Here is a 19,776-nt window from a genome sequence, read left to right on the forward strand (position 1 = left end):
TTCCAACACAACATTTCTACAGCAGAATGGATGACATAAGCTGACCAAATTTGCAAATCAAGAATTGGGTCAAGGCCATAAATCACAAGTCAGTAACAAATATTTCCACTATTTGCATCACGACAGCCTCAAGGAGCTCTAGGATCTTCTAGGAGCTTTGTTTGCTTGCCAAGGGAGCCTCTAATAACTCTAAAGGAGTTCCTGGAGGAATCTTGTTAAATGTAACTGTGCACATTGCAATATTTTAACACAGAAAAGTTTTTCATGTTCTGTTAGAAAGAACTGTGCAGTACCAGCTATTAGTCTTTAAAACATAAAGCTGAAGATCTCACATCGTGTAAAACTCTCTAACTGAAGTCCATCAAATATTTTTGCTTGACACATGATTAAAAAATCCCTGCATAATAATCACTGCAGGGAATTAGAACACTGATGACCATATTGTAATGCTTTATCTTGGTTCATTATAAAACCATTTTAAATATCTTTATATTTACATAATTCACAGAAGCTATCGGTTTTCTGCTGAGACCAGGGTGGAAGACAAAGCAGAAACTCTGCTCAGGAATTACCTCAGTTTATAGCCTTTTTTGGTATTAAACTATGGAGATTTTTTCAATGATATTAATGCATGTTGTAGAGACTGGTTTTGTATGTTCTGGATCTTAGGATAACTGTGTGCAGAAAACTCTCAACACTGATGCCAATGTAAAGAAAATGCTCTTTATTTAATTTAAGAAGTTTTGTGTGTATTTGTACTGTGGAAACAGTTCGGTGTTAGCATTTACTTTCACTAAATGTTGCTTAATAGACTCATTTGGCTGCTTAATTAGATACTTTATTTATTGACATGCGCAATAACAAGCAAACGTACAACATCCTGAAATCAGATCTTCGGATTTAAAGCCAATGATGACTCCTTGCTCCACAAGCGACACTGGACCTCAGGAGAAACAAAACCATGAAAAAACCTGCACAGGAGTAAGGAATGGAGTAAGGAGGAAGGACAAAGGGGGGAGCACGCCGCACAGAGTGGTATTGTTTTGGCCTTTCTGTTTGTATAACTCTACTGTTGCGTAAGTCCAGGCCCAGATTTTGATCCTCTTAATATCGGCCAGAACTCCTCCATCATGGGACCGGTTATTTTGTGGCTCTTACAGCTGCCAGATACACTCGCATAGACACACACTCGGTACACATAAAATCAAAACACACAACACCCATGCAGGAAGGACGTGTTTATTTGTCTGAGAGTTCAGTGAGAAGGGAAGAGGATAGAAGTTAAATGCATAAACATGTCGCAACCCTAAACTCACATGCCCTTTGTGTGTGTGTGTGTGTGGATATTTGGCAAACAAATTGTTGAATGTGAGTGATTTAGTGCGGTGCTGAGAGAGTGCATGAGGCATCGCGACCTCAAGTGCAAAAGGGTCAAGCCTAAAAGAGGTGGTAGTTGGTCTTCATGCATAAGATCCTGTCAGCCACGTTTTCATGATCCAATCACATCTTGAAAGAGGGCAATAAAAACAAAATTCCCACAGGGTTAAATGTGAGCCGCTGTCTTCCAGAATATTCCTCACTGCATCTCTGAACATTCCAGAGGCGGGTTAACCTGGCTGAGTTTAAGGGAGTTTAGGAGGTAGTTATGCTGCATTACGGAGCATTAAACTACTTTAGAGAGCAATAGCATCATATTATTGTTGAAAACAAAGGTGTACCAGATAGGAGGTTATATAAACCATAAAATGGGTTATGGGAGCAGGGGTTAGTGTGCCTTAATGTGCAAAAATCAAATACAAGCCCCAAAGACAAACAGCGATGGAGTGAGGAGAACAAGAGAAGGTTAGGGAAGCAAGGGTGTTTCACCAAAACCAAGGGAGGCATCTTCAGAGCTTCCCTGTAGAATGGACAAAAACTGGAAGGTGGTCATGCTTGAATTCCTCAACATCCTTCTTCTGCTGTTGACAATCAGCCATTATTCCCAATCTATCACCCAGCGTCTCCAGCCTTTTCTCCATCTCCAGTGTGGAGCGCTCTCAGCTAAATGTCATCTCTGATGTGTAGAGGTGAAAGGAACGCTTTATTGTTCGCCCGGGAGCAGTTTAGAGCCACAACCCAACTTGTTCGTGTTAAGGGTCTCCGTCTTCCTTCTGTAGTAACTCAGCTGACCTATTATATGTCCTCAGAAATCATGAGACAGAGAAATCAGTCCACCTCTGATCTCCGCCAGTGTCTGTTCTCTCATTTTTACAAGCCACAGTTTCATTTTATTGCCGAGCAACCTCTACAGGCTGTGCAAGAAGAATGAAGGACATTTGAGCAGCAAAATGAATTTAAATTTCGATTTAAGGCAAGTACAGTCGATATTTTAAGATAAATGACCAAGTATGTGAACAACCTAAAAAGAATTTGACTCTGGTTTTTAATTAGCTGTCAAAACTTTCTGTTTTTCTTTGAGTTTATTTCATTTATTTCTGTAGGGACAGCACACAAAGACAGTAATTGCACTCGAGTTAGCTAGCAGCTAATTTACATCTGTTGTCTCTCTGCAGGGAAAAAAAAAGAAATCAACCACAAAGCAATAAATACACAGCATAAAAAAATACTAAACTTGAAAATCCATCAGTATGAGATGATAAATGAAATCAGTAAAAACAACAAATAAAAAGTAGTAACTGGTGGTGACAATTTTGTGCTTTTGTAAAAAAAAAAATACACTCAACCAAAATATAAACAACACTTTTGTTTTTGCTCCCATTTTTTATGACATGAACTCAAAGATCTAAAACTTTTTCCACATACACAATATCACCATTTCTCTCAAATATTGTTCACAGATCTGTCTAAATCTGTGATAGTGAGCACTTCTCCTTTGCTGAGATGTTCTTTTATTGTGGGCAGTCTAAGGCACACCTGTGCACTAATCATGGTGTCTAATCAGCATCTTGATATGGCACACCTGTGAGGTGGGATGGATTATCTCAGCAAAGGAGAGAGCATTTTTTCAGTAAATAAAAGTCATTAAAAAAAAATCTAGAGTTGTTGACCCTTCTACAAAGTGGGTCACGAAAATACTTCTCTGTAAAAAGAGAGAAAAAAAATTCTTTCCTGCTGTAGTCATCTGCTGTTTTCAGTGAGAAAACTCTCACTCCACATCATCTTCCCAGCAACAAACAGCAGACGCACAAATTCTACTGACAGCAGGCGAGAAAAGTGGCGCACAAAAGCCGGCTATATCCATCAGGAGCTGGGGCAGACCAAAACCAGAGCAAATATGAATTTTTAACTGACTTATATTCAACAGGAAAAGGAACATATAGACAGCAGAGAAGCCAAAGAAGGTAAACCTAATAAAACTAAGTAAAACAATGATTTTTAGTTGTGAAGAAGAATCATTCTCCAACTGGGAATCTGCATAAACAGAACCACTGAGCCGACCGGACTGCATACACATGAACAATACTGCAGACTAGACACAATAAGGAAACATAAAAAAAAACTTTTTTCTTTAATTTATTCATTCTTTTGTCTTTATTTTTACATGGTCACACATCTTCTGTCCATATTATTTTCCTGTCTTGAGGACTGAAACATTATGAATAGTAATAATGACTTCTTAAAAAAAATATAGCACCTTCTAAAAGCAGCATTTTAAAAAGTGATTTGACAGACAAGCCACAAAAAAAAAAGGATAGCAAAAAGACCAGAGAAGGCAAAAATGCCAAATTAGCGATACAAAATGCAAAATACTGAATTTCAATATGAATAAATTAATAGAACAAACACCAGTTGATGCAAATAACTTAATAAAAGGGACAACAAATGCCATAAAAGAGAGTAAAAGTCATTAATGCAAACGCATGAAATGGGCTTCCAGGAGTGGTGAAATGAAGACACTCCTTCATGAGTTCACTAACAATGCATTTTAATCCTTCCATTATCCATCCATTTCTCCTGCCCTTCCTTGGTCTTTACAGCTGTGACCGTGTCCTTTCCTCACAAATGCACTCACATCCACAGCTTCTCTCATAATGTTATAATGTCACAGCAATAAAAACATAAATTTGATCTCTCATTAGGAAAGGGAAGATGTGAGAAGCACGAAAACTGTACTTGAAGGTGCACAAAGAAGAACTTTACAAAGCATGAGGAGACAGGAGTGACTGAGTTCAATCATTTTATGTCAACTGTATGTTTTCATGTCAAGTTGCATAACGTGTTGTTCATTTTACCCTGTTTTTTTGCAGAAGAAAGAGCACAAGAACTTACAGCAGGGAAAGGAAGGAAAAAGGGGGTTATTGATAATGAGGAAGAACTGCTCCACTGATTCCCCTTCAGGTTAAATAACCATAACAAAGGGCAGCTCGCTCTGTGCACACACGCACAGACCTACTGACACAGTCTCGGGCATCCCCGGAGCAGGGATTGGACGAGAAACCGAAAGAGAGAGAGAGGAGAAAGCGCACGTCTTTCCCCCCCACCCCCCACCCCCCACAGCTGCTGTACAACCAGCAGAGACGGATATGAGAGCAGGGCGGCGATCATGACCGGCCACTCGGAGTCTTAAACCACCTCACACAGACCCAGCAACCTCCCAATTCCACTTTTTTTTTTTTGCCAGTTTTCTTTCATCACCCACTGTGGATCCTGAATGGATTCTCGGCTCCAGATTGGACCCGGGATCCCGACACCGGACCCCACCGCCCGCGCACCCTGGAACATCAGCTCCATCAACCCGCACCGGCTCATGGAGCTCGCCCCGGTGGCTACAGCTGTAAGTAACCCGCCCCAACTCTTTCATTTCGTTGGTTTGTTTTGCTTTGGGTCGCTCCTTTCGGCGTACCTGGAGAGCTTCTGTGCGCTGCGGCGATGCGTAACGGCAGCATCCAGCGCAGCCAAACTCACCACAGCTGAGGGGGAAAGGCGCAGAAACTCACTGGATTCTGGTTTCAGTTGTTAGTTTTCAGTCCTCCACTTGATCATTCATAAAATGTTGCAAAAATGTCACAGAGAAGGGGAGCTGTGAGTGTATGAGAGAGAGAGAGATGTAAAATGAATGGATGAATGAATGAATGAATCGCAGCATCCTCGCCTGCGCATCTGCGCTCCGTTCATTCAGCACCTGACCTGAATGAAGGCAGCGCAAATCCCGTTTTTCTCTAAAGGTCCTTGTGCTATTGTGATCATAAAAAGCTGTTGTGGGTGTATAGTTATGTGTCACTTCTGTGATGAAAGTACTCTTTTGTGCCATTTCTGTGCGTCATGATTAGCCATTCATTCATGTATTTTTCCTTACATTTCCTTATGTTACTTGTTATGATGATAATTTGTGGTGAGTTTAGAGACATCATTTCCTAGTAATATTAATCCTGACGTTTGTGATCCATTCTTGCACCAAACAGCATCGATCTGTTCGTCTGTACCTGCAAATTGTGCCCCAACAACCTGAAAGGAACCCCTTAATAGTCCAGTTTTGTTCCTGATCTTAGCTGATCTGCAGCTCAGTTCAGATCCTCTTAACCCTCTAGAGGAAATTCTGTTTGCAGCACAAACACGTAAAACAGCTGGCTTGTCTTCCAGAAATAATTCAGATTGTTTGCCTCAGATTTTTTAATTAAAAGCATGTAATCATCCATTACCCACATCCTTCTGCTGCCTCATTGTTCACTCCTAGAGGACTGTTTTGTGTGGTTAATATTTGTGCTACCAAGTCTCACTGATAAATCAGACTCCATCTCTCTCTGTCTCCCTCTCTGTCTGACAGTGGGATTAGTTTACCACACAGCCTTCAGGGAAATCTCTATACACAGATGTGCAGCGGCGTGTTCATCTCTGTACTGTACGTACAATCCAAAGCACACAAAAAAGAAAATACTTTGCCCCACCGGAGCCCAGACTGACCTTAAGTCTGAATGATTCCAGGGAGAAGCAGCTGTTTTGAAGACAAACTGAGAACCACATGAGGAGCACTGATACGGTAAACGTAGATCAACAAGTGTGAATGGTTCGGTTTGATTTTGGACTTTGAAGCTCCGACCTGCAGGCTTCAGTCCCTGTAGCTTTTGTGGTCTGGCGTTTGTGGTGGGAGTGCTGGGAAAACTGATACTGGAACGGAGCCCGAGGGCAGCTTCTGCAGAGACAGATGGGATCTTACAGTCAGGAATAAGTGTGGTTTTCATTTAAGAACTCTCGAGGTTTTCTCTGTTTCTCTCCAGAGCTCTGTGTTCCTCGTATCACTGTTTGTTGGCTTTTCTCTCGATGCAAATCTAATCTGTAATCTCTGCTCAGTTCTAAAAATATGGCTACAATTTAAGGATACAGCAGTGGTGTTTTTGGAAATCATCTGTCTGTGAGTGCTGGTATGATTTAAAGGGGATAAAGCGAGAGAATGTGTGTCAGTGGGTGGCCCTGTGTGATGCCGTGGGAGTTTTTCCTCTAAAGTTGCAGACAATGATTCCTGTGATGGTCTGATTGGAGGCTTGTTTGTGAGGTGTGGTAGATTCAGTGAGCAGATAATCAGCTGTGCAGTGGCTGCGGCATTCATCAGCGCTGTTTAGTGTCTGAACAGCTGAGGAGAATGGGCCATTAGCATCCAAAGGAAACAGAATACTGGGTAGCAGTTACTGAGCTACATCAGCATTCAGTGGGTGAAAAAGTGACAGAAACTTTAATAAAGTTGAGTCAGTCAAGTTCTGAAGTAAGGCAGCCACTTGATGTTTTAATTGGAAAAAGAAGGAGTATTAAATGAATTAAAGAAAAGCAACATTTTCAGTCACTCAGGCTGTTGTTTATTTGTCACTTGTCAACTTTTAGTATCTTGTCAAAAGTGATCTATCAATGTGAGCTGAATAAATATGACTGAGATCAGCAGAACAGTGTTTCACAAATATGAGAAATGTATATAAATAACATATACAATGAGCAAAATATCAGTGTAATAATCCTCGATGCCACGACTGTCCATCACAACAGAAGAACCTGTTCATGTAATACAGCATAGAATAACTCCAGAATAATAAATGTTGTTTTTTACTGACAATGATTCCTGAATTGTGCTTTGTGTCACAATATAAGCAAATATAGGATTTTTTTTTGTGTGTGTGTGTGTGTGTGTCTGTGTGTGTGTGTGTCTGTGTGTGTGTGTGTGTGTGTGTGTGTGTGTGTGTGTGTGTGTGTGTGTGTGTGTGTGTGTGTGTGTGTGTGTGTGTGTGTGTGTGTGTGTGTGTGTGTGTGTAGATATAGATATACATATTTTATCTATATTTGCACTTTCCCCTTGAAAAATGGCTCACCTCTTCTTATCTTAGACATCCATCTATTACCTTTATTAAATGGAATGATGTATAATTTCAGGATTCTAAAATACATGTTAAACTATGTAAACCTCTTCAGACCTGAGCTTCGGTTGGGCTTACATTTTAGATTTCTTCCAGTTATTTGATAGAAGGCGTAACTGATAAACATAAGAACCGGATAAAATCTAATATGTGATTATTATGTTTATTATATTTTTTAATATTTATATTGCATGCATATTATATTTATATTGTTGTTTTCATTCTAATTATTATTAGTGTTATTATTTTATTATTATCAATATTATGAACATTATGCTCTTTTTGAGAAAAATAAAAACTAAAAAAGATGTCCACAAATATGGACGCCATGTCCTAAGAGGTGAACGGATGATGTAAAAGCAAAGAACCACCTGATGAGCTTTTATCCTACATTACAGGTAGTTCTAGTTACTGGAAATTAACGGCCACCTTCCAGACAATAAGAGTCAGTCACTTGCTAAACTACATTATAGTATAGAATCATCCTGTTTGCTCCCGTTTATTAATGTGAAAGAGAAATCACTCATTTACTGCCACGGCTCTTTGAGGCAGTTTGATATCTGCATGACTACAGATAATGAAGAATATGTTTCTAATGAAAATCCGACTGTCTGCCACAAATGAACTGTCACACTGTTTATAGTAATGCTGTCAACAGAGTTACTTTTTATTTAGAGGTAACCCCCCTTGGCTATGTTTATTAAATTAGTCACAGCTGGTCCAGAGAGATACAGTTCCCTAGATTTTGTTACACACAAATCCATCTGTGTGTGCCTAAACATGCTGACTAAAAACAGTCTTTGCAGTACCAACACGTATGTTCATTCAGATAATGTACACGAAGGTTGGCATGGCTCTTTATGTTAACATGTTCAGATTTAATTAGCACAATGGGTGTTCTCTGGTCTTCTTCTGCTTTGCACTGTCTCTCACCATCTCCCCCATCCTTAATCTCCATTTTCTGTCTCACTCCATTTATTTGTCTTTGCCTGTTCTATGTCACTGTGCATTAGGCAGCCGCCAGACTATTTACATTTATATTACTTGCTCTCCACTGATGAGGAAAACCCCAGAAACGCCGGCACCCTGGCTTCAGTACGTGCTCCCAGACGTGAAGTGTGTAGCCGTATATTACCACCCACTGTTAGCATCTTTAAATCCCACATAGAGGAGACTTCCGCTGCTCCGTTCCTTCCTCCTCCCCGTGTGATCGGCATTAATCTGGTCCTGAGTTGCTCGAAACCGGGAGACAGGCGACATCAGAGGGAGCAGGAGGAAGTGAAGGAGTGATCGGGAGGTTTCGCGAGCGGAGGGACGACGTGAGGAAGGGAATTAATGAGGGCTGGGAATAAACAGCGAGAGTGGAGGAGAAGAAGATCCAGCAGGGAGAGTGGAGGGGAGGGGAAAAAAGAGGAGACACAGGATTGAGGGGGAAGAAATTTAGCAGAACTTGGAAGTGATCCACCACATGATTGGTGATGGCGTCAGATTGGATCTAAGTGTGTTTACATTCCACACACTTCTATAGGCCGCAAGCCACATCTGCATACCAACTTCTCCCCTCTTTGGGTAATGCATCCCGCTGACCTTTTCACTCACTCGCTTGCATAACCGCTCCATCGCTTTTCATTGTGGTATCGAAATGCCCTCAGCTTCTGTGACTCTGCAGAAAAGTAGGACTGCTGCAACAGATGTGGGGCAAACTTTGCAGGGAAACAACACACACACACACACACACACACACACACACACACACACACACACACACACACACACACACACACACACACACGCATGCATGCATGCATGCAGAATCCAGGATTAATGAAAGGAGATGTGTGTGTTCCAGTTGAAGGCTGGGGCAGCTGACGGACGATTTAGCCCAGTGAAGGAAGTCCTGGTGGCTGGATGTGTGTGTGTGTGTGGCTGGGTTTTTTCATCGGCTTGAAAGAGACTCGGAGAGAGAGTCAAAGTGTTCAAGCGAGTGTGTGAGAATTTCTGATATGAATTCTGAAGGGGAAGCTGTGTGCTCTCAGGTGCAGCAGCTTCTCAGAAGAAACACGCTGCTGTCAAATGAAAAGCATTCATTGTCATCAAAATCTGCTTTTATGCTTTGAGGGGAAAAAACAACCTTGATTTGTCTAAAGCTTTATTACTAAAGTGCAGTGTTGGGATGTAGCTATGTACGCTGAGGGGTCGCGTTTTTCTTGAGCATGCCATTTTCTATTCTGCTCTCTCCTCAGCTCAGTATAATGCATTTAAAATTAGCCAGACTTTCGCCAACTGCACGAGTAAATTGCTACTTACATGTGAATGCATGAATTCTGCTGTTCCCTTCTCTCCTGTGCAGCACCGAAGCTTCTTTCAGTCCATTTTTTTTTTAGCCTGCAACCTTTAAATTTCTTTGTTCACCCTCAGCTATTTCCAGCAAAAGTGCTCAAAAGCTAGCTGAAGAGTGGCATGTTTCTTTCAGGAAGTGGTGAAAAACAAACAAAAATATATATAAATGGACCTATATATAGGATTTGTGTTTGATGGAATGTGATCATCAAATCTTCAAAAATGTTTGCATGTTCAGCACAATAACTTAAACGGTGAAAATGGGTCAATGTGGTAACGTGCCCTACCAAGTAGCTAAAAAAGATAGAGGGAAAAAAGTCAGATATGGAGCGCGAGTGACCTTTTCAGTGGTCGACTTTATATAGCAGGGTTGCTTCTTTGACTTTTCCCAATCAGGAATATTTCCCCCACCTTTGGTAGCATCTCTCAAAGACCACATTGGCATAATTTACCCCTGGAACAGAAGAATGCATGCACTCATATGCCAAATGTAGCATTTTTACTTTTTATCCTGTGGATTGATGATTTTTTTTAGTCGATATAATTCATACAAGTCATTCACTGAGAAGAGAAATCTCCAGTATAAACATGTCGACAATCCAAAAAACAAAAACAAAGAAACAGCAAAGCGTATATTCTTAATCCCCAAATTTTGAGTTATAGTGAATTTTGTATTGACTTATGGGTTTATTCTGACTGGAAGTGACACAAGTGACAACAGATTGTAAGACACAGGGTTAGAGATGTTAACAAGGATATTTACATTGACTTTAAATGGGTTGTTTGAGTGATTTTACTGGGCCCGATTTATTATTTGGGAGAATTTTGTTTTGTGTTTGATGGTGAGAGGTTGAGATGTTTTGTCGGTGAGGATGGATTTGATGAGTGATTTATAAACAAAAGTTAAAATGTCTTTGCTGATGTTAAAGAACTGAACTTCCAGAGCAGGTGGAGATGCTGCTGTGCCTTTTTGCAGACAGAGTCCATGTCTTGGCCAGTTTTTAAAATGTTGAGTTCTAGTGAATTTCCAGCAAAGGTTTGGATCAGGGTGTGAACCTCCTGCTGGTACTGAGTCAGGGCCTGGGTGTCGGTGAAATGTGGGAGAGCTCTGTTTTTAAAACCGTTGAATTGGACTTAGAATCTTTTTAAAACACATGCTGTGGTCTATTCATTAAAAGGTCCTTTATCCGTAAAATCAGTGTGTGTGAACCTGGAGGTCAGAGAGGCGGTGTAGCACGGTGCTGTCACTTACAGTGTTAAAAGCTGATGCAAAGTCCGTGAATAAAACCCTTGTGTGTGGATGTGTGGAGTTGTTTTAAAAGAATGAGACTTGCATCATCGGTACCTCGTTTTGTTTTGCAGGCAAACTGGATCCACTCCAGTTTGCCTTCAGGCTCACCCAACAGCTGATGACACACAACTCTCTCCATGCATTTATAAAATTATTCACACTTAAAGTAAGTGGTTACAAGTAAAACATTTATTTGTCATCAAAATCAAATTACTCTTAAAATTGCCTATGAGTCTTAATTATGTCTGTGATTTTTTGTTTATGTTTTGTTTTTGTTTTTACTTTTTCCCAAAAATACCTCACCTAAAACTATTTATGTATGATGAAATTGTCACCAGCTTTTGAGAAAACGCAACCTATATACCATTTTAAATCATCCTGGCATTTTCTACCTTGTTCTAGGGCATTTTCATTTTACATCAATTGGAAATGACTGATGCAGAGGCTCTTTTGAGAGTTACTAGTCAATTGCAAGTCATGGCTAAAACCAAAAAGCTCAGTAGGTTTCCATTAGAATTCATCACTGAGAGAGAGCTGCAGATTATGAAAAAAGAGGAAATGACTATAAAACCATATCCGCATGTTTTCAAGTACTAATGGTAGCAGTACAAAGCAGAATCAGAAAGTACAAGGAGTTCCATACTATGAAAAATCTCAATGGACGTGGAAGGAAGTCAAAGTGACCCTCAGCTTTAAGGGTGGCAGTAAAAGAAGTCAAGAAGAAACCGAGGATTGACGTCCTGATGTATCGAAGCGGTTCTCATGGCAGATACTTCAGCAGACACTGAAAAAAACGGTCTTTATGGAAACCGAACAAGGAAGACTCATTTCACAAAAGCTCACCTTGAGAAAAATCAAAGCTTTTCAGCCCCAAGAAAATCATCCCTACAGTCAAACATAAGGCCGGGAATGTGATGGTTCGAAGACGTTTTCCAGTTGATTGACAACCTTGTCAAAGTGGAAGAAAAATAATTTAGCCTGCAGAAAAGCTAACCTTGAACAGCAATGGACCTTCCAGCAGAATAACAATCTGAAAAATACAGCCAAAGCGGTGGAGAAATGGTCAACAGAAAACAATGCCGACGTCTTGGAGCTGTCCAAGCAAAGTCTTGACCTGAATCCCATCAGGGATTTATAGAGTAAAATAAAGACCAGAAGGATGGCAAGGGAAACTTCAACGTCAACACCTTGAACACAAAGTCCTACCATCTTTTACCTCTTGTTCATGTCATAATTAGCCAGAAGAAACCTAGAAAACTGACTGTACAGCGACATTTGGCACAGGCATGCCCATGATTATTAAAATCTGAGCTTTAACTATGTTCAAATTAGCACAGAATTTGAAACAAAAAAGCAAATATACCCAGATTACTTGTGTTCTTTTTTTCTGGCAGCTTATGTTTTTACCATTACAGAATAAGCAACATCAAAATGAGTTAAACAAAGTATTCCACAATCTAATGGGAACAGTTCATCAAATGTAGCACTTAAATTTATAAAAACATGCTTTTTTTTTGCTTATGATAAGATAAAAATGTGTCTTTTGCCACTACTGGATGGGTTAAGTCTGCTTATAATTTTACTCATTCTGCTACGTAAATGTGACATTTCAAGCTCTGTCAATTACACATATGTAACCTAATGTACCTTGTGGAGTTACTATAATTAGCTACTGAGCCAGAAAACATCTATAGATGCTTTCTCTGTAAGATGAGTTATTTAAAGGAGGTTCCTGCACTGTGTCACACAGGTCACTTACAGTCACTAATAATAGCAGTTATCATTGTTTATTATTATTTATTATTTAAATCAAATGTTTTGGGGTGAATAGAGTTGATTCAATAGGAGCTTCGGATAAAGTGGATTTACTCTAAGGCCAAAGCTTTATCTTGTACCAGAGGACACATTTAATTACAGCATTTGAGTGTCTATGCACCAAGTGATAGCCACATCCCGAGGCACTATAATCTTGAGCAGTTTTATTGCTTAAAATGTCACTGTTTATGATAAGGACATTTGCTCTTTTCCATTTAGTAAAAGCTTCTATTCCCCTTTAACATTTAATTATCCCTGAATTATCCTGAGTACGATAATAATAATAAAAATTTATTTGTCCCCTTCTTTTTTAATTCCTCATTTTCCTTGGTGAAATTACCCTCTGCATTTCCAAGAACCAGGATTTTTTCGGTGTCATTTTCTCTCCCACCAACCAAATTGCCTTCACAGCAATCATGGACTCAAGAGCATTATTTCTGAATTACTTTTCTGTCCTGTTCTTATTCTTTGACCACAAATGAACCAGTTGCCTCCTCTTTCCCTGCTTTTTTAGGGTTCTGTGGTTCCAAACCACATATTTCCAACAGTAGACGTCCCAGACCACGCTCACTACACCATTGGCGTTGTCATCCTGGCCGTGGGAATCACAGGAATGCTGGGAAACTTCTTGGTCATATACGCTTTCTGCAGGTATTTTCACTCAGGCGTCCAATTTTGAACAATTTTCCTTGTATAAATCAGTTTAACACCGCTTTTTTTTTCTCTGTAATTGCAATATTAATATATTTATATATGTGTTAATGATTTATTCATAGTCCAATATTAATGACGGTGTTTCATCAGCTACTTGTGTGTGTTTGTGTGCAGGAGCCGGAGCTTGCGGACGCCATCCAACATTTTCATTATTAATCTGGCATTCACAGACTTCTTCATGTGTCTCACCCAGACACCCATCTTTTTCATCACCAGCATGCACAAACACTGGATCTTTGGAAAGAAAGGTAACACATCTGAGATTCTAACTGTTTTATGTGACATTTCACACCTTAATCATGTCTAAAACACCCAAGAGTTAACAGTATATAAGACTAAACAGAGGTTTATGATGTTTTCTGCACTCTTTTGCATGTGTTACACACACTTTGGATTCCACAGGGACCTGTATTGTTAACCTACCCTTTGGAGTGTGACAGCTCAATAAAGATTCTGTCCACACACACACACACACACACACACACACACACACACACACACACACACACACACACACACACACACACACACACACACACACACACACAGAAATACAATTACCGTCCTCTATCATCCCTTCCTGCCACAATGTAAAAAAAACGGCTCCACTGTGCAGAGTCCAAACTCCATCGATCATGAAGCGCCAGCAGGAATGCATGTTGATAGCGTGTTTTACGTGAGCGCATTTGGAAGAGGGGGACGGCGTAGAACGGTGTGTACCATACATCAGAATGAAGCCTAGCAGGAGTCGACATAGAGAGGTGGTAAAAGAGGCTCCACACTCCACTGATCAAACACTGATCGTCAGAGCGCTGTGTTTTCCTTCAGGAGTTCTCATGACCTTGATGAAGACAGCCAATCGCTGTCAGATCTACAGCTCAAGTCTCTGTGGTGGTTACAGCAGGAGGATATTCGTTTCTTTTTTTCCCGACCACCGCCAACACCCCCCCTTCTCAACCAACTCTCCTTTTCAAAAGACACAGAGAGATGCAGACAGTAACAGAGGTCAAAACATCAAATAGGTAAATGGTAATCACAGAGCGAAAAAACCGGCAGAGCGTTGCCTTTTATTTGTGCTTATCTATTCTTATTTACCAGATTTCAAAGCTATCAACATTCCCTGAGCGCTGTTTAATGATGGGCTTTTCAATAACATCAGGGCTCTTGAGGTTGCGGTGTTCAGAGGTAAGCTGGATGATCTGTCAGTGGGTCTGCTGGACAGTTTGTTGAAGCAGTGAATTGTCCCAAAAGGATAATCTGCAGAGATAGAAATCACTCTCCATAGTACTTTTAGGTTGTGAAATGTCAATTAATACAAAATAGCCTTAATGTGATGTACCAGAGCACTAAGCCAGTTGTAATAAAAGTAGTTTTGCATAGACAGACCATTCTCAGCCGCAGCAATTCAATTCGGTTATATTTATACAGCGCCAATTACAATTCAGATTGTCTGAAGATGCTTTACAGAACCAATATGGGCTGAACCCCCAAGTCAGAAGAGGTAGAGGGAGAGAGACGGGAGAAGAGGATGGAGTAGGGGACAAGGAAACACACAACACACATTGGCATAGATGCATAGAGAAGCATAGATGATACATACAAAGTGATGCATAATGAATGCAAAGTGTCTGGGAATATACAGAACAAGCCAACATTGAAACTCATTCATAGTTTACTGGTATGGTGTAAGGTTCTGGCATTAAATATACAACATATATAGCTGTTTGTAAGATGCAAACAGTGTGTAGATGAACATATCAGGTATAGTGAGGGAGTGGATTGGTGAAAATGAAGAGCTGGAAGCAGTGGGGTGGAGGAAAGACAGTATCAGAATCCCACAGTGGACATAATGGAGTCTAGGATAGTTGGTGGGACAGCAACCACAGATCAGCAGGATCCAGCTCTGGGGCCAGGGACACTCTGAGAAAAGACACAGGGGGACACAGCAGCGGGACACAGAGTGAATGCAATGAGATACTGGTATAATACATACATAGATAATGAGAGAAGGGCTCAGAGAGAGGTCCTCCAGTTTGTTTTTTTAAACCAATCACAGTCATATTAGTTGGTGCTGAGCCCAGGATGCAGCAGCAGTGTACCCTCTAATTATTGACAGGAGAATTGTGTAAAAATTTGCATGCAAGGAGGTGAGCACTGCTATGAAAATTGCTAATTCACAAAAAAAGTACCAGGTCTGCCTATTTACGGGGTCCAAACATTCAGCGCAACTGTTGTTTCTCATGCCAAAGAGGATTTTAAAACAGTAACATATAGGTACATGTAGGTAATCACATGGCCAATGACAGACTTATACTCATAGTATACATCCAGCAAGTCAGACTATAGTAAAAGTAAACAATTCTAACCCCAACTCATTCCCAAACACACAGCTCTGACCCATATTGCTCCACTAATCCAAAATCGAATGACATCAAATGCAATTTAATATAACTGAAGGATTTGCTGGTCACCAAAAACATTTTGACTGGACAGATGTATATATACTGTTCAGAATACACACTGTGACAACTCGAGTAAGTTTGAATTGATAACAGGCTACTAAAACCGAATGATGCATACTTTAACAAGCTAAGAAATAAGGGAAGAATCCAGGGATTACTTGGATTAATTGGTTTTCATTTTCTGTATATTCTTGTAAGAAAGCAAAACATAAAGAAGTATAAGCTCAAAATTAGCCATGGAAATCTCCATAATTAATAATACTGTAGGGCCTTAGCCTTAATATTTATATGACTTATGTTAAGTTCTAAATCTCAGTGTCTTAGCTTTATTATTAAATTAAATCCACTGTAGGGTCTCAGGATTGATATATATTATAGTCTGCAGAACAGTATTTCATGTTTAAAGAGTTTTAATTCCTATAATGCCATTTTCTCAGGAAAAATCCCACCATAAAAACCCTATAGGCTCTCAACCTCAGCCTTAAGTCTTGTTAGGTTCATTTTGTGATGTCAGTCCTAATCTTTTTTATTGGAACATGCACTCCTGCACAGCTGTTGTCTTTAATGTGCTAAATATTGAAGGGCGACTTGACTTGCCTTGACTTACAGTTGCTTTAACCAGCGCGATAACATAAATGTTTCAAGTTAAGCATCAACCTAATGCACTTAGCTTGCCAAATGTATATATATTTAACATGCTAACTGAGTGCTGAAGCTGTAGCTGTGGTTTAGGCTGTGGAGCAGCTCAAGTGAAGCTGACAAAATGCAGCTTAAATTGATTTAAAAAAAAATTAAGCCAAGCTTGACAAAGGTCATAGGAAAGCTATTTTACTTTGGTAACAAGTATCTGACATGGATTCATGGGCTTATGAATCATTGTAACACAGACATTTTAGAGTCATTTCTTTTGCCATCTCTAATTATAACCCTTAATGACTATAAATGACACTAATTAATGCATATTTTCATCTACTAAGTATGGATGTATTAGGCCATAAGTGGGACAAATTCAGGTACCGCTACAACATTTTAGAGGAAGAAGGTGCAACAAGATGCTTTAAGTGAAAAAGAAGCAGCCAAAATCAAACACGGAAAAACCATGGAAAATGTGAAATACAGTATTTGTGTTTGTCTCATACAATAAATCTGCAAATCTGACATTTTACCCTGCTGCAATGTTCCCATCTCTTAGTGTTGAAGAAGTTTACATCTCATGCTTTCTGCGAACAACGATCTATTAGTCCTTTAGATTTACAATTGTCCATTGCACAGCATTGTGTTTCTACATAGCAACTTTTCCACCATAACTTAGACTTTTTTTTTGGTCAGTATTTCTACTTTTTAAAAAATATTTCTGGTCTTTCCACTTATTTTGGGCACATATTAAAATTCCGCAAAAAAGAACATGTGGCTGGAAATACTCATGATTGCCTCCTGGAAAGCATTTACTCATAATTAACTCATTACAGGGACTCATTAAACAATATTTTATATACACTAAATATCTCGACTCGACAATGGCATGAACTTTGCTGTTATAACAAAACGCCTCACGACTTTAAAATATTGTTCTTCCCGGGGAACATCTGCTGTTCCTGAGGAGCCTGGATTTTATTCACTTCAGTTACTTAACAATGGCTGTCAAACACATGCAGACATGCAGACGTTGTGATTTACACTATATTTAATATCCTGAGCAGTATTTGTTTGAGTTTCTTCAACAAGGCGACACACTTCAGATTTTGTCTTGTTTTGATTTGATGACTTGGCGCTGCGATGATGTGCGACATGTCAGCCGTGATCACACACTCTGAGCGTGGAGGGAGGGCAGCTGATAAAGAGATGACTGACTGTTTGTATTTTGTGCGCATGTGTGTGCGTGAGAAATCATTTACGCAAATGTCCATCCATCCATCCATTCTCTATATACCGCTTTATCCTCATTAGGGTCGCGGGGGGTGCTGGAGCCTATATTTGCGCAAATGTGTGTATCAGATTTCTTGCATACATTGTGAATACTTATAGCAAAATGACTGACAGTGGAAACTGTACGTAATGGAATGAAAAGAGATGTGCCAGAAGTCATGTCAGCGCTGTGGCATGAAACTCAGTATGTCGACATGTAACAGGTTTGTTGCTGTATGCTCAATGTATATCAAATATCTGAACACCATAATGCAGTCTGTTTATAGATTCTACACTTTCCATAACCTTCCTCCTGTTTTCGTTCACATTTTTCTCAAATTTTCCATCCATGTATCTTTAAATCCACTATTTGCCTTCTGCCATCCCAACTCATTCGTCACCTTGAGCTCCTTGTTTGTTTTCTGTGCCTTAAAATGCAGTAATGGTCTGGCTCTGGATCAAAATGTCTACAGAAATCCATCAAACTTTAGTTATTGTTAGTTACAATTGGAATATAGTATTAGCACTGTGAAATGGGTGAGAGGAGCGTCATTTTATGCAACTGTGAACCACACACATTGCTGAATGGCAACAAAGCTGAAGTTGAGTTGAAGCAAAGCATAAATCTGAAAAGGAAAACTGCAAGATTTCCATCACATGCTTCATGTGCGGTACATCATGACTTAGTTGTCTTTTAGATTGACGAGTCAGTTTACATTGTTGCAGTTTGTCTTTACAGACGTTGCAACTTTTCCATCTCAACATATTTACATTATTTCTCGTGTTTTCATAATTTTTTTTCAGACATATGTTGGAAATTCCCATGAAACACATATTGATTTTGCCAAATATGGTAGCATTTAATGGTGTTACAACTAAATGTATATGTTTTCTAATTTTCCATCCGCCTATCTTGTATTTTACTATTGCTACTCTCTTAGCCAAAGCATAATTAGAAAGCATGTTGCATGTCGGAAACTCAAGAATTAATCAGCTTTTGCCACTGCCGTTGAGGATACATACAAGCATATCGACACCGTCTTTGGCGTGTTTCAGTCTGAAGCACTTAAAGTCAGACTGTAGGAGTGAAAACATACATGTTGGTAACTTTATTAGCTAGCTAAATAAGCAACGTTATGCTAATTTTTCAAGGGAATGGAAGTCCCTTCCCTAAACACTAATCTCTGTATTTAACTTGCGTAAATATAAGTTTTTTTCTGCTGTGAAATGACTTAGATGTAGCTCTGTACCATTGTTTCCTGCAGCTCAAACACACCAGCTCACCGACCACTCTGCTCATTGTAAAGCTACTCTATGCTCGACAATGACAAGTTGTAATACTGGAGTCATTTAGTCATACATGTATGAGCCAGAAACCAATTCCACGCTGCAAAGATTGGTTCCTTGGGCTTGTTGTAAATGAAAACCTGGAATGGTAAATCCACGTTTTTGTCATCGGTACTCTGCATTTTCAAGGCAGAACTGCTCAGCCACGGCGCTGTGCGTATTTCACTCATGTTGCATCTTCCAGCATATTAAAAGAACAACATATGGCCATGCTCATGTTAACAAGGTAAAATACTGGACTTTCACCGGGGGCGTCCTTAATAAAATGTGTAACAGATGTTCCCTGGTTAATTTGATGATAGCAGCATACAGTAGGTCTCATGCAGCAAAACAGCACAAAACCTCTCCATTTAAAATTTAAAAACCCAGTACAGTTAAAGTATTTATAGCTTTTGTGCGAGAGCTGGAGGGAGTTCTACCTGAAAATGTATTCATTCTGTCCGCTCTGCTCTGTAACAACACAAGTAAACATATTTATCTTTCCTCTCCGCTGCATCTTCCTCCCTCTCTCACCTGTCCTCCCCCAGGTTGTGAGCTGTACGCCTTCTGTGGAGCGCTGTTCGGT

General features: G+C 39.8%; 1 protein-coding gene across 1 annotated transcript in view; it reads left to right on the forward strand.

Moving 5' to 3' along the window:
* The first annotated feature begins 3,953 nt into the window (after positions 1–3,953).
* LOC110948374 (melanopsin-A-like) overlaps positions 3,954–19,776 on the forward strand; it is a 44,348-nt gene continuing 28,525 nt past the window's right edge. Inside the window, 4 exon segments of the mRNA XM_051939762.1 lie at positions 3,954–4,774; positions 13,298–13,434; positions 13,612–13,745; positions 19,739–19,774. Of these exon segments, the coding sequence (XP_051795722.1) occupies positions 4,652–4,774; positions 13,298–13,434; positions 13,612–13,745; positions 19,739–19,774 (430 nt within the window). The 5' untranslated portion in view covers positions 3,954–4,651.

The sequence above is a fragment of the Acanthochromis polyacanthus genome, chromosome 19 (genome assembly GCF_021347895.1).
Source record: "Acanthochromis polyacanthus isolate Apoly-LR-REF ecotype Palm Island chromosome 19, KAUST_Apoly_ChrSc, whole genome shotgun sequence".
Taxonomy (NCBI): domain Eukaryota; kingdom Metazoa; phylum Chordata; class Actinopteri; family Pomacentridae; genus Acanthochromis; species Acanthochromis polyacanthus.